This window comes from Microcebus murinus, chromosome 4 (genome assembly GCF_040939455.1).
Source record: "Microcebus murinus isolate Inina chromosome 4, M.murinus_Inina_mat1.0, whole genome shotgun sequence".
Classification (NCBI taxonomy): domain Eukaryota; kingdom Metazoa; phylum Chordata; class Mammalia; order Primates; family Cheirogaleidae; genus Microcebus; species Microcebus murinus.
In genome coordinates, this window is record NC_134107.1 from 33989895 (window position 1) to 34007046 (window position 17152).

A 17152-nucleotide genomic window follows, 5' to 3' on the forward strand; every position below is an offset into this window, starting at 1 on the left:
ACCAGATCTAGGATTTTCATCTTTTCTGCATCCTCTCAGGAATGCCCTTTCTTGACCATCTCTCTCCTCAGCTCTTTTTTTGAGGGAGGATAATAAAGAAGAGACATTTGTGTTTATTTAACACTTCTCTTTATATTCCTCATAGTACCTTGTGTAGAATAGGTGCTTATTAACTATTATTGAAAGTAAGGAAATAAGAAAGAGGAGATGATGTGACCTTTGGGAAGACCCAGGGCTGCTGCTCACTGCTGAGGAATGTGTGGGACTAGACTCACCTGTTTCTAATGCCAACATGGGGTGGGGAGGCGAATGTGGGATTGGGGTGGGCAGTGGAGGGGGGATAAAAAGGCATTTTCTAATTATAAAGGTACCAGATAGCCTCCGCCCTGAGAGATGAAAATTTTTGGATTTTTGGAGATCAGAAAGCTAATGAAATATAGAAACATAGGAAGCATTTATTAGCAATGGCTAGTTTATTGTCCTAGAAGTTCAAAGGGGATTTAATAGCATCAAGATTCTTGTTTTAATACTTGACCTGGCTCCTTGCCCCCAAAACCCTAAAAGTCCCCTCACTATTTAGTTACTACTCGCTTCCCTCACCCCCAGCCTTTGAGATTATCTTGTTTCCTCACCAGAGCTAAAGCCTTGTCATGTCTTTGCTGAGCATCCTTGGTTTTTCCGGGCTGGTGTGGAAGAGTCAGATTCTGTTTTTCTTCTTGTCTCTGGGTGTAATAATGCTTATCTTGGACATCAGCCCTCCAACCTTATTTCTTGATATGAATGCAGATGTCCCCAGAGCTATGATATACAGAAGAATCACTCACGTTGCTAAGTATGAGGGTTACCTGGTTCTTCAGCTGGTTTTCCTATAGAGGTCCATGGCCCACACTTTGAGAAATGCTATCTTAGAGCTTTCATTTTCCTCACTTCTCCCTATAGCTTTATTTTAGAGGGAAATGAATTTTACCTTAATGTAAACAAGATTTTTCCAATAATACCATCTATCCAAAAGAGAGAATGACCTGCTTTGGGAGGTATGGTACCTCTCGGTGTCCTGCACAAGGCTTTGATTTGGTTACATCCTGTCCCCCTTGCTCCATCTCTGGCTGCTCTTGTGTTCAGTCTCCTCACAATGCATCATCGTATTATTGCATAATTTGGCCTTCACCTATATCATTTCCACCACCTAGATTATGCTTCCCATTTTTTCCTACTCTATGTGTCCTTCAACTTCTGCCTTATGTCCTTCCTCTGAGAAGCCTTTCTTAACTACCTCAAGCTGTGGCACATTCCCCTGCTTCATGCTCCCCCAATACCATGTGCAAACCTGTGACCTAGCACCTGCCATAATGTGTGTTGCTTTCCTTTCTTGTCTTCCCCAAAAGACCAAGAACTCTTTGAGGTTCTCTCTGTGCAGTGTCCCTAGTAGGGAACGTGTGGTAGGCACTCAATGCATGTTTCTTGCATGAATTAATTGAGTGAGTGAAATGTGTTGTTAAAGTCAATAATTTTTAATGTATTTTTCAACACCATGGCTTTAAAATTCTGAAGCCAATTTATAGTATGCACTAAGCCTGTTATTTTCTGTTATTCTTCTTACTTTGGGCTATCCTCTATGATACATATTCTGGTTTCCTACTAAATTCAATGTGGGACATAATAATGAGAAAGCTAATTGTGAGTATAAAAAATAATCTTTTCCTCAAATACAGTGAAAACATAAGTCATTAGTTACCTAACATTACCTAATATTGATCTAATATATATCTAATGAAATAAAAGTCATACTCTGATCTGATATGTTTGACAATACTCTACAAATATGTATATACATTTTTTTTTTTTTTGAGACAGGGTCTTTCTTTGTCACCCAGACTGGAGTACAGTGGTGTGATCATAGCTTATTGCAACCTCCAATTTCCAGGCTTAAGCAATCCTCCTGGCTCAGTCTCCTGCTTAGCTGGGACTACAGGTGCATGCCACCACGCCTGGCTAAGTTTTTTAAAAATTTTTTTGTGGAGATGAGGTCTTGCTATATTGCTTAGGCTGGTCTCTAACTCCCGGGCTCAAGTGATCCTCACACCTCAGCCTCTGAAAGTGTTGAGATTACAGGCATGAGCCACCAAGCCAGACCTCTACAAATATTTGTCGAGCATCTGTTGTGTTCCAAGCATGATTTCTGGTGATGGCTGTGCTTACACTGAAATGGATGATCAACTTTTATTAGTTTGTTAAACATCCAACAGCATACTTGTTTACAATGTACCAGATACTAGAGGTACAAAGATGAAAACATATTCCATGCCCTTGAAATGCTCACAGTCTAATAGGCACACATATGCAAAAACAGGGAAATTCAATAAAATGAAGGGCACATGGATGAAGCTGGAAAGCTAAGAGGGATAGGTCATTGAAAGCCTCCTGGAGGAGGTGGTATTGAGTTGCAAACGAAGGGAGGTAGGTGAGCAAAGAGGGAGAGAAAAAGGTATCAGCAAGTTGGGAGTCACATAAGAACATGGTATATGCCCACAGCTTATACACAGCTCCTTGCACCTGTGTAGAGGGAACTGACTCAAATTCCTCTACAGAAATGGTTCTCAAATGGGGGTAATTTTGACCCCTAAGGGATATTTGGAAGTGTCTGGAGACATTTTTGTTGCCTCATCTGTATGGTGCTATGGACATCTAGTGGGAAGAGGCCAGGGTTGCTGCTAAGCATTCCACAATGCACAGACAGCCCTCACAACAAAGGGCATAGAAATGGCAATGTTTGTCAAGAAGTTGAGAAACCTAATTGTGCTACATCAGACAACACTACTGACTAATCAGAGACACAATACTCTATAAACATAATCATAGTAGTTTTTATAAAGACATTTTGACCAAAATATGGTCACTAAGGATAGCTGCTTTTTAGATGGTGCTAAGGTGGGAATATATGGAATGTGGTGAAGTATTAAAAAGTATGGGAAATCTAGTCATTTTAAATGAGAGGAATTCTTTTGTTATTTAAGGCACTTTTTTAGGCACTTGAAAGAGTGTACAGTGTCATGATTGAGAAAGTAGGCTCTGGACTTATTCAGGCCTGACTCTGATCTCTGATTCATAGATTAGTATGTATAATATAGATCTAATTGTTCAATTTCTCTAAGTCTTATTTTTTTCCTCATTACAAAATGAAGATGATAATATTACCTATTTCGTAAGTTTGTAAGGATAAAATGGGTTAGTGACTAATAAAGTATTTAACACAGCGCTTTCCATATGTTAAGTTCTTAATGAAAATCATGAGGCTATTAGTAGCATAACCACCATTTACTATTTCTTATTTATAAATAAATATTTCATCTGTAAAAACTTCTTTCATCTATACAACAGATAAGGGAATTATTATTATTGTTAGTTACCATTCCTCAGATAAGAAAACGAAAGCAAATAAGATTGACTGATTTTTCCAGAGTTTCAGAGCTAGTAAGAAGTAAACCTAAGATTCAAACTAGGGAATCTGGGCTGAGATACCATATTCTTAACTAGTAGGCTATGCTGCCTATCTAGTAAATTATTGATACATTTTAGTCATCAGTATTATTTTATTATACTTTTTTACAGGTTGATTTAAAAATCTCTAGTTCTATAAAACTTTTATATGTTTCCAATAGTTTTTCTATGTTTGTCAATATCAACAAAGATCTGGAAAATAGGAGTATCTTTTTAAAAAACTATATGTAATTTATGCTATAAATGATATTTTCAAATTTTACTTTATGATGTGGTTTTTCTATATCCATCTAGAGTTTTTTAAAAAAACCTGTTTGGAACTTCAGAAATATGCTCTTCTTTATTGTAGACTACATTTTTTTAAGTGAGCAAGGTGTCTTTTTATGTCCTCAGGTAATGAAATTATGAATATGTTCATTCTATTAGAATACATGTTATTGGAACAAAAGGAAAGATTTATGCATTAGTTTATTCATATGAGCATCTACTCCATGCAAGTAGACATTGTGTGTTTAGCTAAGTAAATGCACAATTATAGTACAGTGGGATAAATTCAATGGTAGAAGTCTTCACAAAGAGTAGAGACAAGGGTATCCAAGCTGGAAAAGGTTTCCTGGGAGGGATAAGTTTTGAGGAATGTATAAGAATTTACCTTAAATATACTTTGAGCTCTTTCCAGTCTATTTCACTCCTTTTAGACTTTCATTTACCAAGAAGTTTTCCTTGCAAGTTTTCTTCTTTTCCCAAAGAAATTCTCTGTCATTGTGGTCATCAATGAGCATCAAGGTGGTAAATCAATCATATTTATTAATAAGTTCATATTGTGGAGAGATAGGGAATAAAGATAGTAGATACATACACAGGGGCAATTAAGTTTATTTTACATAATAGATATGTTTATGAAGTGAGATAAAACTATATTTTAATCAATTGAGTCGTCTAAATGCAAGGCAGAGTTAACATCTAATAACTATACTGCATGTAGTAAATTGATCTATACCCTGGAGCAGAGTAATAAGAAATATAAGACTTGATTCCTACCTTCTAAGGGTTTAAATATAAAAGCAGAAATGGGATATATACTTATAAAATATTTATATAATAATTATGGGTGATTTATGCTCTTCCTTTAGCATCTAGCACAGTGCCTGCCATATTGTAGGTTCTCAAACATTATTGAATGAATAAATGTATGGGTGGCTAATACAAGATGCAGGTGTTCTGAGGGTTCAGAGAGGTGATGGGCCATTCTGGGCTGGAACAATAAGGGAAGATCTTAAGCTGGATCTTGAGAAGGACTTGTGTCTGAATAGGTGAAGGATGGGGTTAAAAATGAACAGGGGTAATTAACAGATTGACTTAGGTAGAAAAATGCTCTAAACTAGGATAAGATGAGAACGTAAGTTTAAATGGTATCAGATTGTCTATAAACACTTCTGTTAGACATAAGTTTAAAGAAAGGGACTGTGTCTTTTCATATTCCTTGCACAGAATCTGTCACATAGGATGTGCTCAACAAGTTTTTTTTTTCCTTTTTATTGTTTTGTTTACCTCTGCTAAATACCATTCAAAGTAAACAAGTATTTGTTGACTGCCTGACAGACAGACAGACAGACTGGTTGGCTAGCTGACTGACTAGTGGAAAACTTCAAAAGCTAGCTCTAAGAGCTTTCTCTTTAAGCAATGATAAAATTGATATTTTAGGAAAATTCAGCTGTGATTGGAGAATAGAATGTCAGATGTCATGGAGGAGAATCAAATATAATTAAGAAACTCTTGCAGATGACAGGAGGCAGAGAGAGAGAGAGAAATGGACAAATGAGTTGGGATGGAAATTAAAAAGAATGATGCTTTTAAGAGTTACTGTGAAGAAAGAATAGCTGAGTTAGGTGTCCCTTTACTCTGTCTCAGGTCAGGTTGCCTTGAGGCAGAACCTCAGATGGGGATTTTTGTGTAAAAGACTTACTGAGCTATGACTCTCAGTTGAAACATGTACAAGAGTAAGAAAGGGAGCCTAGAAACTGAGGAAAACATGTGGCCAAGGCATGTGTTCAGTCTAGCCCCGGTCTGGAATGTGAAAGACACCACAGAGCTGCCCCTCTTTGAGGCCAGGGGACTGGCTTTTGTTTCTTGAATCAGTCATTGGCTGTGGGCTGTCTACCTATGTAGCAGGAAGGAGATCATAACCTTGCAGGTATTTTCTGGCTAGGTTTCTTTTAGCCAAAGGCAATTCTCAGGAGAAGGGTGCAGCTGTGAGATGGTAGCAGCCAGGACTCACAGCAGCTGGGGTTTGGGTGCATTAGCCTGGTTAAAGGCACCTTGGCAGGACACCAACAGTATCTACTACACTCTGCTGTACAGTAAACCCTCTGTATTGGCAGGATCCGCATTTGCGGATTCAATCAGCTGCATGTTGAAAATATTTAGAAAATCTGGAAAAAGCCTTCTTGCCAGAATAAAAGAAAAAAATAAAATAAATAAAATATTTTGAAAAAAGAACAATAAAAAATAATACAAATTAAAAATACAGTACAACAACTATTTACATAGCATTTACATTGTATTAGGTATTATAAGTAATCTAGAGATGATTTAAAGTATACAGGAGGATGTGTGTAGATTATATGCAAATAGTGCTTCATTTTATATAAAGGACTTTAGCATCTGCAGATTTTGGTATCCTCAGGGGATCCTGGAACCAATTCCCAGTGGATACCAAGGGACAACTGTAGTCTCTTCTTCATATAACACTCTTCTGGGAACCTTCCAATAACTTCCTATGACATTTAGAATAAAATCCAAACCCTTTATCTTGACCTGCACAATCTGGCCCCTTCCTACTTCTTTGGCTTTAACCACATATACTCTCTATCTAAACTTTATTTCTTTTTCTCAGACATGCCAGGCCCATTCTCACCTCAGAGACTTTGTACTTGGTTTTCATTCTGCCTGGAATACTCTTTCCCCAGATTTTCAAAACTAACTTCTTATCATGCAGGCCTCTCGATTCAGACATCATCTTTTCAGAGGGCCTTCCATTGTCAGTCTCTCCTGAAGAGGCTGTGAGCTGTACAAGTAGCCCTGTCCCTTCACAGCTGTCACCTTAGTGCCTTGATGTGTGAACACTCAATAAATATCATTGAATGAATGAGCAATTGGTTGAGGAGAAATGAATAAGCAGTAAGAATTCAAGTTCTCCCTGAGACAATAGATAACTGTGAAAGAAGTGGAAATAATGATAGAGATAAGAACTATGGAGGGACCCAGCATGGTGGCTCATGCCTGTAATCTTAACATTTTGGGAGGCAGAAGTGGGAGGATTGCTTGAAACCTGGAGTTCAAGACCAGCCTGGGAAAGCAAGACCCTGTCTCCACAAAAACAATTTTAAAAATTAACTGGGCATGGTGATGTGCACCTGGAGGAGGATCACATGAGCTCAGGAGTTTGAGGTTGCAATTAGCTATGATGACTCCACTGCAGTCTAGACTGGGCAACAGAGTGAGACGCTGTGTCAAAACAACAACAAAAATCCAAAACAAAACAAAACAAAACTGTGAAGGGTAAGTCCATTTGTGCAGAAAGATATTAAATTTTGCTTTAGTCATATTTAATTTGAGATAATGGCAGAACATTTATGGTGGAGGCAGATAGTATAGTGATTAGGCGCACAGTTTCTTGAACTAAATTCATATTCAGGCCGGGCGCGGTGGCTCACACCTGTAATCCTAGCACTCTGGGAGGCTGAGGCGGGCGGATTGTTTGAGGTCAGGAGTTCAAAACCAGCCTGAGCAAGAGCAAGACCCCGTCTCTACTATAAATAGAAAGAAATTAATTGGCTAACTAATATATAGAGAAAAAATTAGCCGGGCATGGTGGTGCATGCCTGTAGTCCCAGCTACTCGGGAGGCTGAGGCAGCAGGATTGCTTGAGCCCAGGAGTTTGAGGTTGCTGTGAGCTAGACTGACACCACTGCACTCACTCTAGCCTGGGCAACAAAGCAAGACCCTGTCTCAAAAAAATAAATAAATAAAATAAAATAAAATATAAATAAATAAATTCATATTCAGGACCACTGTATACCAGCTGCAAGATCTAGGGGAAGTTAGCTCCTATGTGCCTCAGTTTCCTCACCTGTAAATAAGGAAAATATTACCTATCTCATAAAGTTATTGAGAGGACAAAATGAACTAATAAATAAACAGTGTCTGGCTAATAGTAAGCACTGTTTTAGTGAAATTAAGGAGTTCTGTATATAGAGGAGACAGTGAACACCAGGGTGGGGTGAGTGAAACATATGAGACAAAATTTGAGGAGGCACCAGCTCCAAGGGTTGTGTGATAGCCCTGCTCAGGCTTCCTTAAATTTTATCTCATTGGCCCTTCACTCCCCTTCACCCTAGTTCCAGCCATCATTGAAGTAATCAAAGGGGAAAACTCTTTATGGGTAAGAGTCTCTAAATCTGGGCCTTGGTAGGAGTGGGTTTTTACTATTGCAAATCTCTGGATTGCTTCCCCATCCTTTGGTTGCTGCTTATCCTTTCCATCACTTACGTGACCAATTTCCTGCAGTCAGTGCACTTTGCTCAGATATTCTGAGTAGATTGTTTTCCTGGTTGATCCCTGGCTAATGTAACAATTAATATATTCTAGAGCTCCATAATAAATAATAGGATTTCAGGGAGGTAGGTGAAATAGCTAACATTTATGGTATAACTTCAGTATGTTAGGTACATTTACATACAAGATATTTAATCCTCAGCAGGTGGTGGAGTGATGTCCACTAGAGATCTTGTAGATGAAAAATCTGAAATTCAAGACAGTATAAAGCATCTAGGGTCACTACAAAACAGAGCTGGGATTCAAACCTAGTTTGAAGGTAGAGTTTATACCCTTTACACCAGGCATCCTCAAACTTTTTAAACAGGGGGCCAGTTCACTGTCCCCCAGACCGTTGGAGGGCCATTAGAGAGTGTGGCGCACATTCCACACATGCGCACCGTGGGCCTGGGACTAGGCTGCTAAGCAAGACAGGCAGCGGCGGCAAAAATGCCCCACGGACTGGATAAATGTCCTCGGTGGGCCCCATGTGGCCCGCAGGCCATAGTTTGAGGACGCCTGCTTTACACTATTCAAAGCATCTGGGGGCATCCAGATTGTGTGTAAACTCCCATTAAACTGCAAAAATTTGTTAGCTTTTTTTTTCTAGTGAGAGGTGTTTTTTTTATTTTCAGAGACCATGAGACTTCTTTCTTTCTTCTGTATTTATTGAGATGAAGTTTACATAATGTAAAATTAATAATATCAAAGTGAACAATTCAGTAGCATTTAGTATACTCACAATGTTATATACCATCACCTCTATCTAGTTCCAAAATATTTCTATCATTCCAAAATAAAACCCCTTACTCGTTAAGTTTCTCTCCATTCGCCCGTCCTCTCTGCTCCTGGCAATCATCCTTTACCTATTCTGGATATTTCATGTAAATGGAATTCTACAATATGCCCCCTTTTATGTCTGGCTTCTTTTACTTAGTATAATGTTTTCAAGGTTCATCCATATTGTAGCAAGTATCAGTACCTCATTCCTTTTTGTGCCTGAATAATATTCCATTATATGAATACATATTGTACCACATTTTGGCTATTGTGAATAGTGCTTCTGTGAACATGTATGTACATGTTTGGATATATTAAATATGTTTTGGATATATTAAATTTTTGTTTATTTTTTAATTTATTTTTTAGCCACCTGCTTGAGGATCTTTTGGATATATATGAACTTATTAACTTAGAGCTCATTTTTCTAATTCTAATTCCTATCAATTTCAGATTACAAAATAAAAAAATACAGTAACTAATTTCTGTTAAAAATATTTTTTCTTTTTGAAGCCTCATTACATCTGTAGCCTTATAATCAGGTTTTAATTTACTCTGCAAGTTTTGCTCCTCTTTCTGCCCACAGTACATATGTTTGTATGTGTGTATATGTGTGTGGGTGACCCAGAGAGAGAGAGAGAGAACAGAGGTGTTTTTTTGAACATGTGATATAGCCATTCTGAAACTTGAAGATGATTTACTACTACCGGTTGATGTTTCATGTTAATATTAGCAGATTTTATGTAAAGCACCATTTCTAGGTCAAAGAGACCAAGCTTTTTTCAAAAGTGCTAACACAGAAGGGTTATTTGGAAGTTTGGGCAAACAAATAAATGTAGCTATTTACAGTTATAGGTAAATAAAATTATGTTTCTTTCATTAGAACAAATAAGAGCAGATGAGGGAGGGATCATTGTATTTTGTAATTTTTATGAGAAGAAAACATCTAAAATAAATTGTATGCACAAATAAAATAAGCAACTCAGGTGAAAATTATTTATTTATGAAACAAAACCTCTTAAAGAGAAAAGAATGCTGACAGCAACTTAGTATGCAATATACTGCACTCCTGCTCTTATCTAACATTTTCAAAGTCATATACAGTAATTTAGTTGCACTCCCATTAGTATTAGTGTGAGCTTTGAAACTTAAATTCCTGCACACAGATTTGAAAATGTGTAGGTTAAAGTAAACTGTTAATGAAAAACTGTTTTTCACTTTAGTCAAATAGTTTAAATCTCTCACCAGAGATGTCCTAGAAGGCACCTTCATCCTAGTCATAGAAGAGTTATAGTGTAGGGTCACCATTTGGAGGTCATCACCTTTAAAGCAACATGGATAATAAACCATATTAGAGAGGAAAAAAAGTGTTTCCCAACCGTAAAGAACACAGAAGTTCAGGACCCATGTTGTTCAATAGTAAGCAAAGGACACTGGACCTTTGCAATGGACCCTTTCAGCTGTGTGCATCTGATCACTGATAGAGGCATGCTAAGGTGAATTTTAATTAGGACTAAATTGTGGTATTACTCTTTCATACCCTGAACATCTGTTCCCTTCAGAAATGATGATTTATGCAGGCTATCAGAGCAGACAGCTTGCTACAGCTTATGTCACGGTTAGTGGGAAGCTGGTGGTAGCATTTCAGAAAACCAGCATCTAAATGGAGACTGGCCAGTGTATATCATACAGGTAATAGGGGGAGGGAAGCATGATGTGTCCATTTTAAATTTTGAAGCCAAATATTGACTTGACTTTAAAAAAAATATCTTCTAGACCATCTGTTGTTAATGAAGAAAGTAACTTGGACAATGAATGGGTTGATGCTTCCTACTGTCAAAAGACGGAAAACCAAGCCTGTTCTTTCTACTAGAATGAAGAAACTTACTGAGAAGACCTCAGTCCGAATTCTGTTCTTTAAAAATGGCATGGGGCAGGATGGGCATGAGATTACAGTGGGAAAGGAAACAATGAAAAAGGTAATTTTGTATTAAATATTGAAGTATGAATTAAATTTCAAATTTTTGTAGCTTTTGAAATGTGTTTTGTCCTTCTAAATATCAATGTCAACTGATAACTGAAATATTAAGAAGGCATTATATAGAACTAAAAAATGTACCTGATTACAAGTCTGATTATTACACTAACACCATAAATTACCTTAGCAAAGCAACAATATTCCAGGGAATTATTTGGCTAACCTAGTTGGCCATTTACCTAATAAAAAGTTATGTTTATACTGGAGAAAACATTCTAATTAGTTATAATATTTTATAAGATATTTAGATGGAAGCCAGTCTAACTTTGCATCAAATCTTAAATCTGCCTGTTTTCTTTTAGAATAGTAATGAGACCTAAAAGCTCCCTTGCTCCTCAGAAGAATTATCAAAGTCCAAAATAACTAAAATTCAGTTTGATATAAATTTGATAAAATTCAGCATTCATATAAATTTTTGAAAACAAATCTGGATGGGCCTGAGAAAAATCATGAAACAATCATACAAACTTTATAAAAACAAAATTTGAAGTATTACTTATCATATAAATACATGGTTTTTTAGAAGGTACTTGTAATTTCCAGATCATCTTTGATATTAAAAAGTATGGAGGATTAATGAGAATTTGAAAAATATACACTTTTTCTTACAGATAAGGACTTTTTTTTTCTCGATCCCCAATGTGATAGCACAGATAAGGATTTTTCAACCAATCTTAAAGCAGCGTAATAATTATATAGTAACTAAAATTTATTAGGCATGTATGAGAGAGACAGTAAAACATAACCAAATATGTAGGTTTGCATCTTGGCTTCACCATTCACTAGCCATGAGACCTTGGACAACTTAGTTTCCCTGAGCCTCAATTTCTTCATCTAAAAAATGGGGATAACAATAGTGCCTATTTCATAGATTTGCTGTGAAGATTCAGTGTGATATTATTATGCATGGAGTCTAATGCCTGGCACACATAAAATTTCCAGTAAATGTTTTCTATTCTGATCTTTAAGACTCATAATATACATCTAATAGAAATTACTTTTCCTCCTAATGGGAAACAGTTATTATAAAATCAAAATCAAAATAATTTTGTTATACCAGACTATTTCAAATTGCATGTTGCTTGGAACAGGTGAATAGTTGACTAGATATTAGAAATTTTATCAAAATATATATTTCTTAATTTACTTATTTTTATGGTTGTTTTATAACCACTACTGGGTAAGAACATTTACCAAGGAGCTAAGAATCCTGGGTTTTGTTTCCTTCTTCTCTGCAGATTTGTATTATGAGTAAAATGAGGGATATTACACACCAGAGCAAATTGCTAAGACAAGTTGTGACATCTTCCTTGGAGATTTTGAAAAATAGGGAAGATGGACATATTGCTTGGATTGTTAAAATGCAGTCATTCTTGTCTATAGAAGCTAGGTTAGATAACCTCTTGAGTTCACTTCAGTTCAATCTTTGTAATTCTATGCCTCAATGGTAAAATTGGGGTAATAGTTACTCTTACAGATTATATGTTCTCAGATGAAAGGTTGAGTATAAATAAAAATGTCACTGCTATTTTGCTTTTTGTCTCTAGAGAGCAATTTATTTAAAACTGAATGATCAAGGCAGTCTTTCGCTTATTTTTTCTTTTTACAATTTGTAGAATTTAAAGAATTTTCATAATTTATGAAACTCACCATAGAACATGATATAGTAGTAAATGTATTTGTAATATTTGCCTGAATATCACCTTATGAGGTAAGATAGTAGGTAACAAAATGCTGATCTTGGGTGTTGATAAGAACTTTTCGGAAGAGAAAAAGAGAACTAGCTAATTATTTTGTAAATAAAATTTAAATTTTGGAAGCTTTGTTGATAATCATAGGATAATGCCCTATTTGTAGATTAAATATCAAATCAGCAATGGAAATAAGGAAGTAGCATAGTCATAGGAGAAACACAAATTATTTTCCCTTTTATGATAAAATATTAGGAATGTTAGCTATTTTTAGATTACTACAAAGTAATATAAAACTGAAGTAGAATGTAAAGGACTCTAATATGGTGAAGGTTATTGCATTAGAGTAAGGAGAGAATTATTGAGGATGTGTGGCAAAATCAGGTAGTTAAAGCATGAAAGTCCTTTATGCACTCAGAATAGATCTGAGGGGGAATGACTGTATTTTAATCATCAGTGGAAAATCAGAAGGAAATCCACTTATTTATTTTAGAAAGTAATTAAGTTTGATATGAGGGTGAAAATGATATATTTCTTCACAAAACTCTGGAATACCAGAACTATAGCACATCCCTTTGAAATTTGAATCTGATGGTTTCAGAATGACTTGACATGGCTTTAATAATCACATGGCACTTGCTGCTATAGGGTATAGTCTAAATGTATATTCATGGGTATATTCAAAAAAGGTATTAAGAAAAATTTGTGGGTATAAGATACCAAATGAATGGGAAATGGAAAATGTCTGCTATGGATAGATGCTTTAAGGTTAGCACTGTAGTGGATAAGTTTTATTGTTGCCCAATACATCTCTTGGATTCATTGTCAGAGAAGTGGTATTAAGCCGTGTGGATTATATTATTATCCAGGATATCATTTCCTTCATGAAAAATGTTTTTTATTCTCAACAGTTAATAATTATTTATTATTTGTTTTTCTTTGGTTTTCCATATACTGTTACTAACATGCAATTATAGTGGTGAAGAAAATGATGAAAAAGATAATGAAATGAATGAAACAAAAAGACCCCTGTCTTCTTCCTCCAGTTTGAACTGGTTGTTCTCTATGACCTCTATCCTGGGATCTCTCTTCACCATCCCTGGGGATTATTGTTCCCCCTTTCCGGTGTTGGATGGCTTTTTCCTACTTCCTTAGTTTGCCTGTATTATTTACTCTATTGTGCACATATTCTAGAGCAGGCGTCCTCAAACTGTAGCCTGTAGGCCACATGCAGGTGTTTTTGCCCATTTGTTTTTTATTTCAAAATCAGATATGTGCAGTGTGCATAGGAATTTGTTCATAGATTTTTTTTAACTATAGTATAGCCCTCCAACGGTCTGAGGGACAGTGAACTGGCCCCCTGTTTAAAAAGTTTGAGGGCCCCTGTCTAGATGCTTCTCAAAAAAGAGAACATGGAAGGTAAATGTTTTGAGATCTTGGGAAGTAATGTTTTCCTACAAATATTAAAGGTATTGCTCCATTGATTCTTATTTCTAGTGTTGCTGTTGAGAAGCCTGATACTTACTGATTATTTATCATTTGTAAGTGACACAAAGGATGAAACATTTAGAATCATCTCTTTATTGAGAGTGTTCCAAATTTTCCAAGATGTGCTGGATACTCAGGGTATCTTCTCAGTCTGAAAAGTCTCATATTTTCTTCCTATCTCAATTGATCATTTTACCTGGTCTCTTGGAATTTATACACTGTAATTTGGAAAACAGTGTTAGGTTATTTGAATGAGAACAGAATACTTTCTTCTATCACCTGGAAGCCTCATATACTTAACTGCAGGCAAAGTATGGTCCACAGAACATCTGCATCAGAATCTTCTAGGCTTTGTGTTAAAAATTCAGACTCTGGAACCCCACTTCAAGCCTATTGAGGAATCACTAAGCATGGTGCCTAGGAATCTGAATTTCAACAAGTGTCTCCAACTGATTCTTAGTCTCACTAAAGTTTAAGAACTCTTGTTCCAGTGTTGTAAAACTTCAAACTTATTAATTGATGGAAATCTTCATAGACTTCTTTTTTGCTTGTTCTCCTATACATCTCATGTGATTTAAGAGAAAGAAAATAACTTGTGAGACAGAAAAAAGAGGTTGCAAGAAATTAGATAACTAGTTGATAGATTAGAATGAGTGTAAGAAGTTCAGTAATCAGGAAATGGGAAACATCTAAAAATTGTCAGAAAGTGAGTAATCTATGTGTAGCAAATCTGGTTTAGAAAAAATAAATACTCCTTTCCTTTTTGTATGTAAACATATTTCATCATAATTACTTTTCCCTATTATTACTGAAAAACCACATACATATTGAAGAAATTACTCGTATATAACTATCAGGGTACAAGTAAATAATAGACTTTATCAGATGCCTTTAAACCAGTGGAAAATCCAGACTTCTATGATTTTTTACCATTCGTTAATTTGCAAAATAACTCAATATGCCTAAACCAAAAAAAAAAAAAAAGAAAAAAAATTTTCAAGTTTAAGAAAGGCCCAATTCAATTGAAAAAATACAATATTTTCACATAAATAGTGTAAGATTGTGGAATGTTCACACACAAATCAGTAACTATACCGGCAGAGATTTTCTCAATGTTTGGGTAAAATAATTTTAAGAACATTTTAAGAAATTAAAAAAGGAGCACCTGGAGTAATGAAATTTGATTAAGGATGCTCTACATGGATTTCGACAGGGGAGGTCATGCATAATTAGTATGTTGGAACTTCTTTAAAGAGCTTTTTGTGAAATATGAGGAAAAGTCCATTGATATTATTATTATGTAAAAATTAGTCTAACTTTTTTACATAACGAATTAATATGTGATTAAAAACATAAAAGCAGATTTTTTAAAAAAAATATGGAATTTGATGATATAGTCAAGAGGCTATGAATAGCCAACTGTCTGCTCTTAATGTGAATTTCTACAGTTATACAATTGGGTTATTTTAGAACATTGTAAGTGTTTAGTAGTACACATTTTTTTCTTGAATAAAATCCTAGAAAAACAAAAATGTGAATTTCCTTAATGGAAATAAAAACAAATGAGAGGCCGGGCGCGGTGGCTCACGCCTGTAATCCTAGCACTCTGGGAGGCCGAGGCGGGCGGATTGCTCAAGGTAGGGAGTTCGAAACCAGCCTGAGCGAGACCCCGTCTCTACTAAAAAAATAGAAAGAAATTAATTGACCAACTAAAAGTATATATACAAAAAATTAGCCGGGCATGGTGGTGCATGCCTGTAGTCCCAGCTACTCGGGAGGCTGAGGCAGGAGGATCGCTTGAGCCCAGGAGTTTGAGGTTGCTGTGAGCTAGGCTGACGCCACGGCACTCACTCTAGCCTGGGCAACAAAAAGTGAGACTCTGTCTCAAAAAAAAAAAAAAAAAAAATGAGAACTTTCAGCCTAAATATTTATTTACTTTAATGATGATAGTTAAGGACAGTTCTTAATATTATTTATGGGCAGGTTAAAACATAAACATGATATTAAACCTGAAAAGGTAAAATTTATTTCTGTTTTTGTATTAAAGTTATTTAATAGTTTTTATGTATACATTTCATATTTTTAGTACATTTTAATTGCTAAGAACAGATAAAATTAATGGCTAAATTGAAGGGTTTCTTAGTTTGGTCTTCATATATAATTTACCATTAAAGTATCTTTGATGAACTTAATCTAGTTTCTGGACATTAGAATCACAGATTTTTATAAAATCAGCTAGTGCAGGGGTCCTCAAACTTTTTAAACAGGGGGCCAGTTCACTGTCCCTCAGACCGTTGGAGGGCCATTGGAGAGTGTGGCGCACATTCCACACATTCGCATTGTGGGCCTGGGACTAGGCTGCTAAGCAGGACAGGCAGCAGCGGCAAAACACCAGGCGGGGCGGATAAATGTCCTCCGCAGGCCCCATGTAGCCCGCGGGGCCATAGTTTGAGGACCCCTGATCTAGTGAAACAACTCAGAAATCTGAGATGTTAAGAAGTTAACTGCTATATTCAAAGTGGATTATTTGGATCCTAGCACTCTGGGAGGCCGAGGCAGGAGGATCACTCAAGGTCAGGAGTTTGAAACCAGCCTAAGCAAGAATGAGACCCCCATCTCTACTAAAAAAAAAAAAAAATAGAAATTAATTGGCCAACTAAAACTATATATAGAAAAAATTAGCCAGGCATGGTGGTGCATGGCTATAGTCCCAACTACTTGGGAGGCTGAGGCAGAAGGATCGCTTGAGCCCAGGAGTTTGAGGTTGCTGTAAGCTAGGCTAACACCATGGCACTATAGCCCAGGCAACAGAGTGAGACTCTGTCCCAAAAAAAAAAAAAAAAAAGTCAAAGTGGATTATTTGGGATAGCTATGACTAGAACCCATTCTCTGATTTTAAGAGGAATATTTGTGTGGTAGCTCGGGCCTGTAGTCCCAGTAGGGATTCAGGAGGCTGAGGCAGGAGGATCGCTTGAACCCAGGAGTTCGAGGTTACAGTGAGCTATGATCCTGCCACTGCACTCCAGGCTAGGAGTGATAGAAAAGAGCAATATTTTTTTCA

General features: G+C 36.3%; 1 protein-coding gene across 3 annotated transcripts in view; it reads left to right on the forward strand.

The window, feature by feature from the left end:
- DCDC1 (doublecortin domain containing 1) overlaps positions 1–17152 on the forward strand; it is a 96488-nt gene that overhangs the window by 50449 nt on the left and 28887 nt on the right. For all 3 annotated transcript variants that reach the window (XM_076002054.1, XM_076002055.1, XM_076002056.1), the window contains one exon: positions 10651–10853. In XM_076002054.1, coding sequence (XP_075858169.1) covers positions 10651–10853 — 203 coding nt within the window. The remainder of the gene's footprint in view (positions 1–10650; positions 10854–17152) is intronic.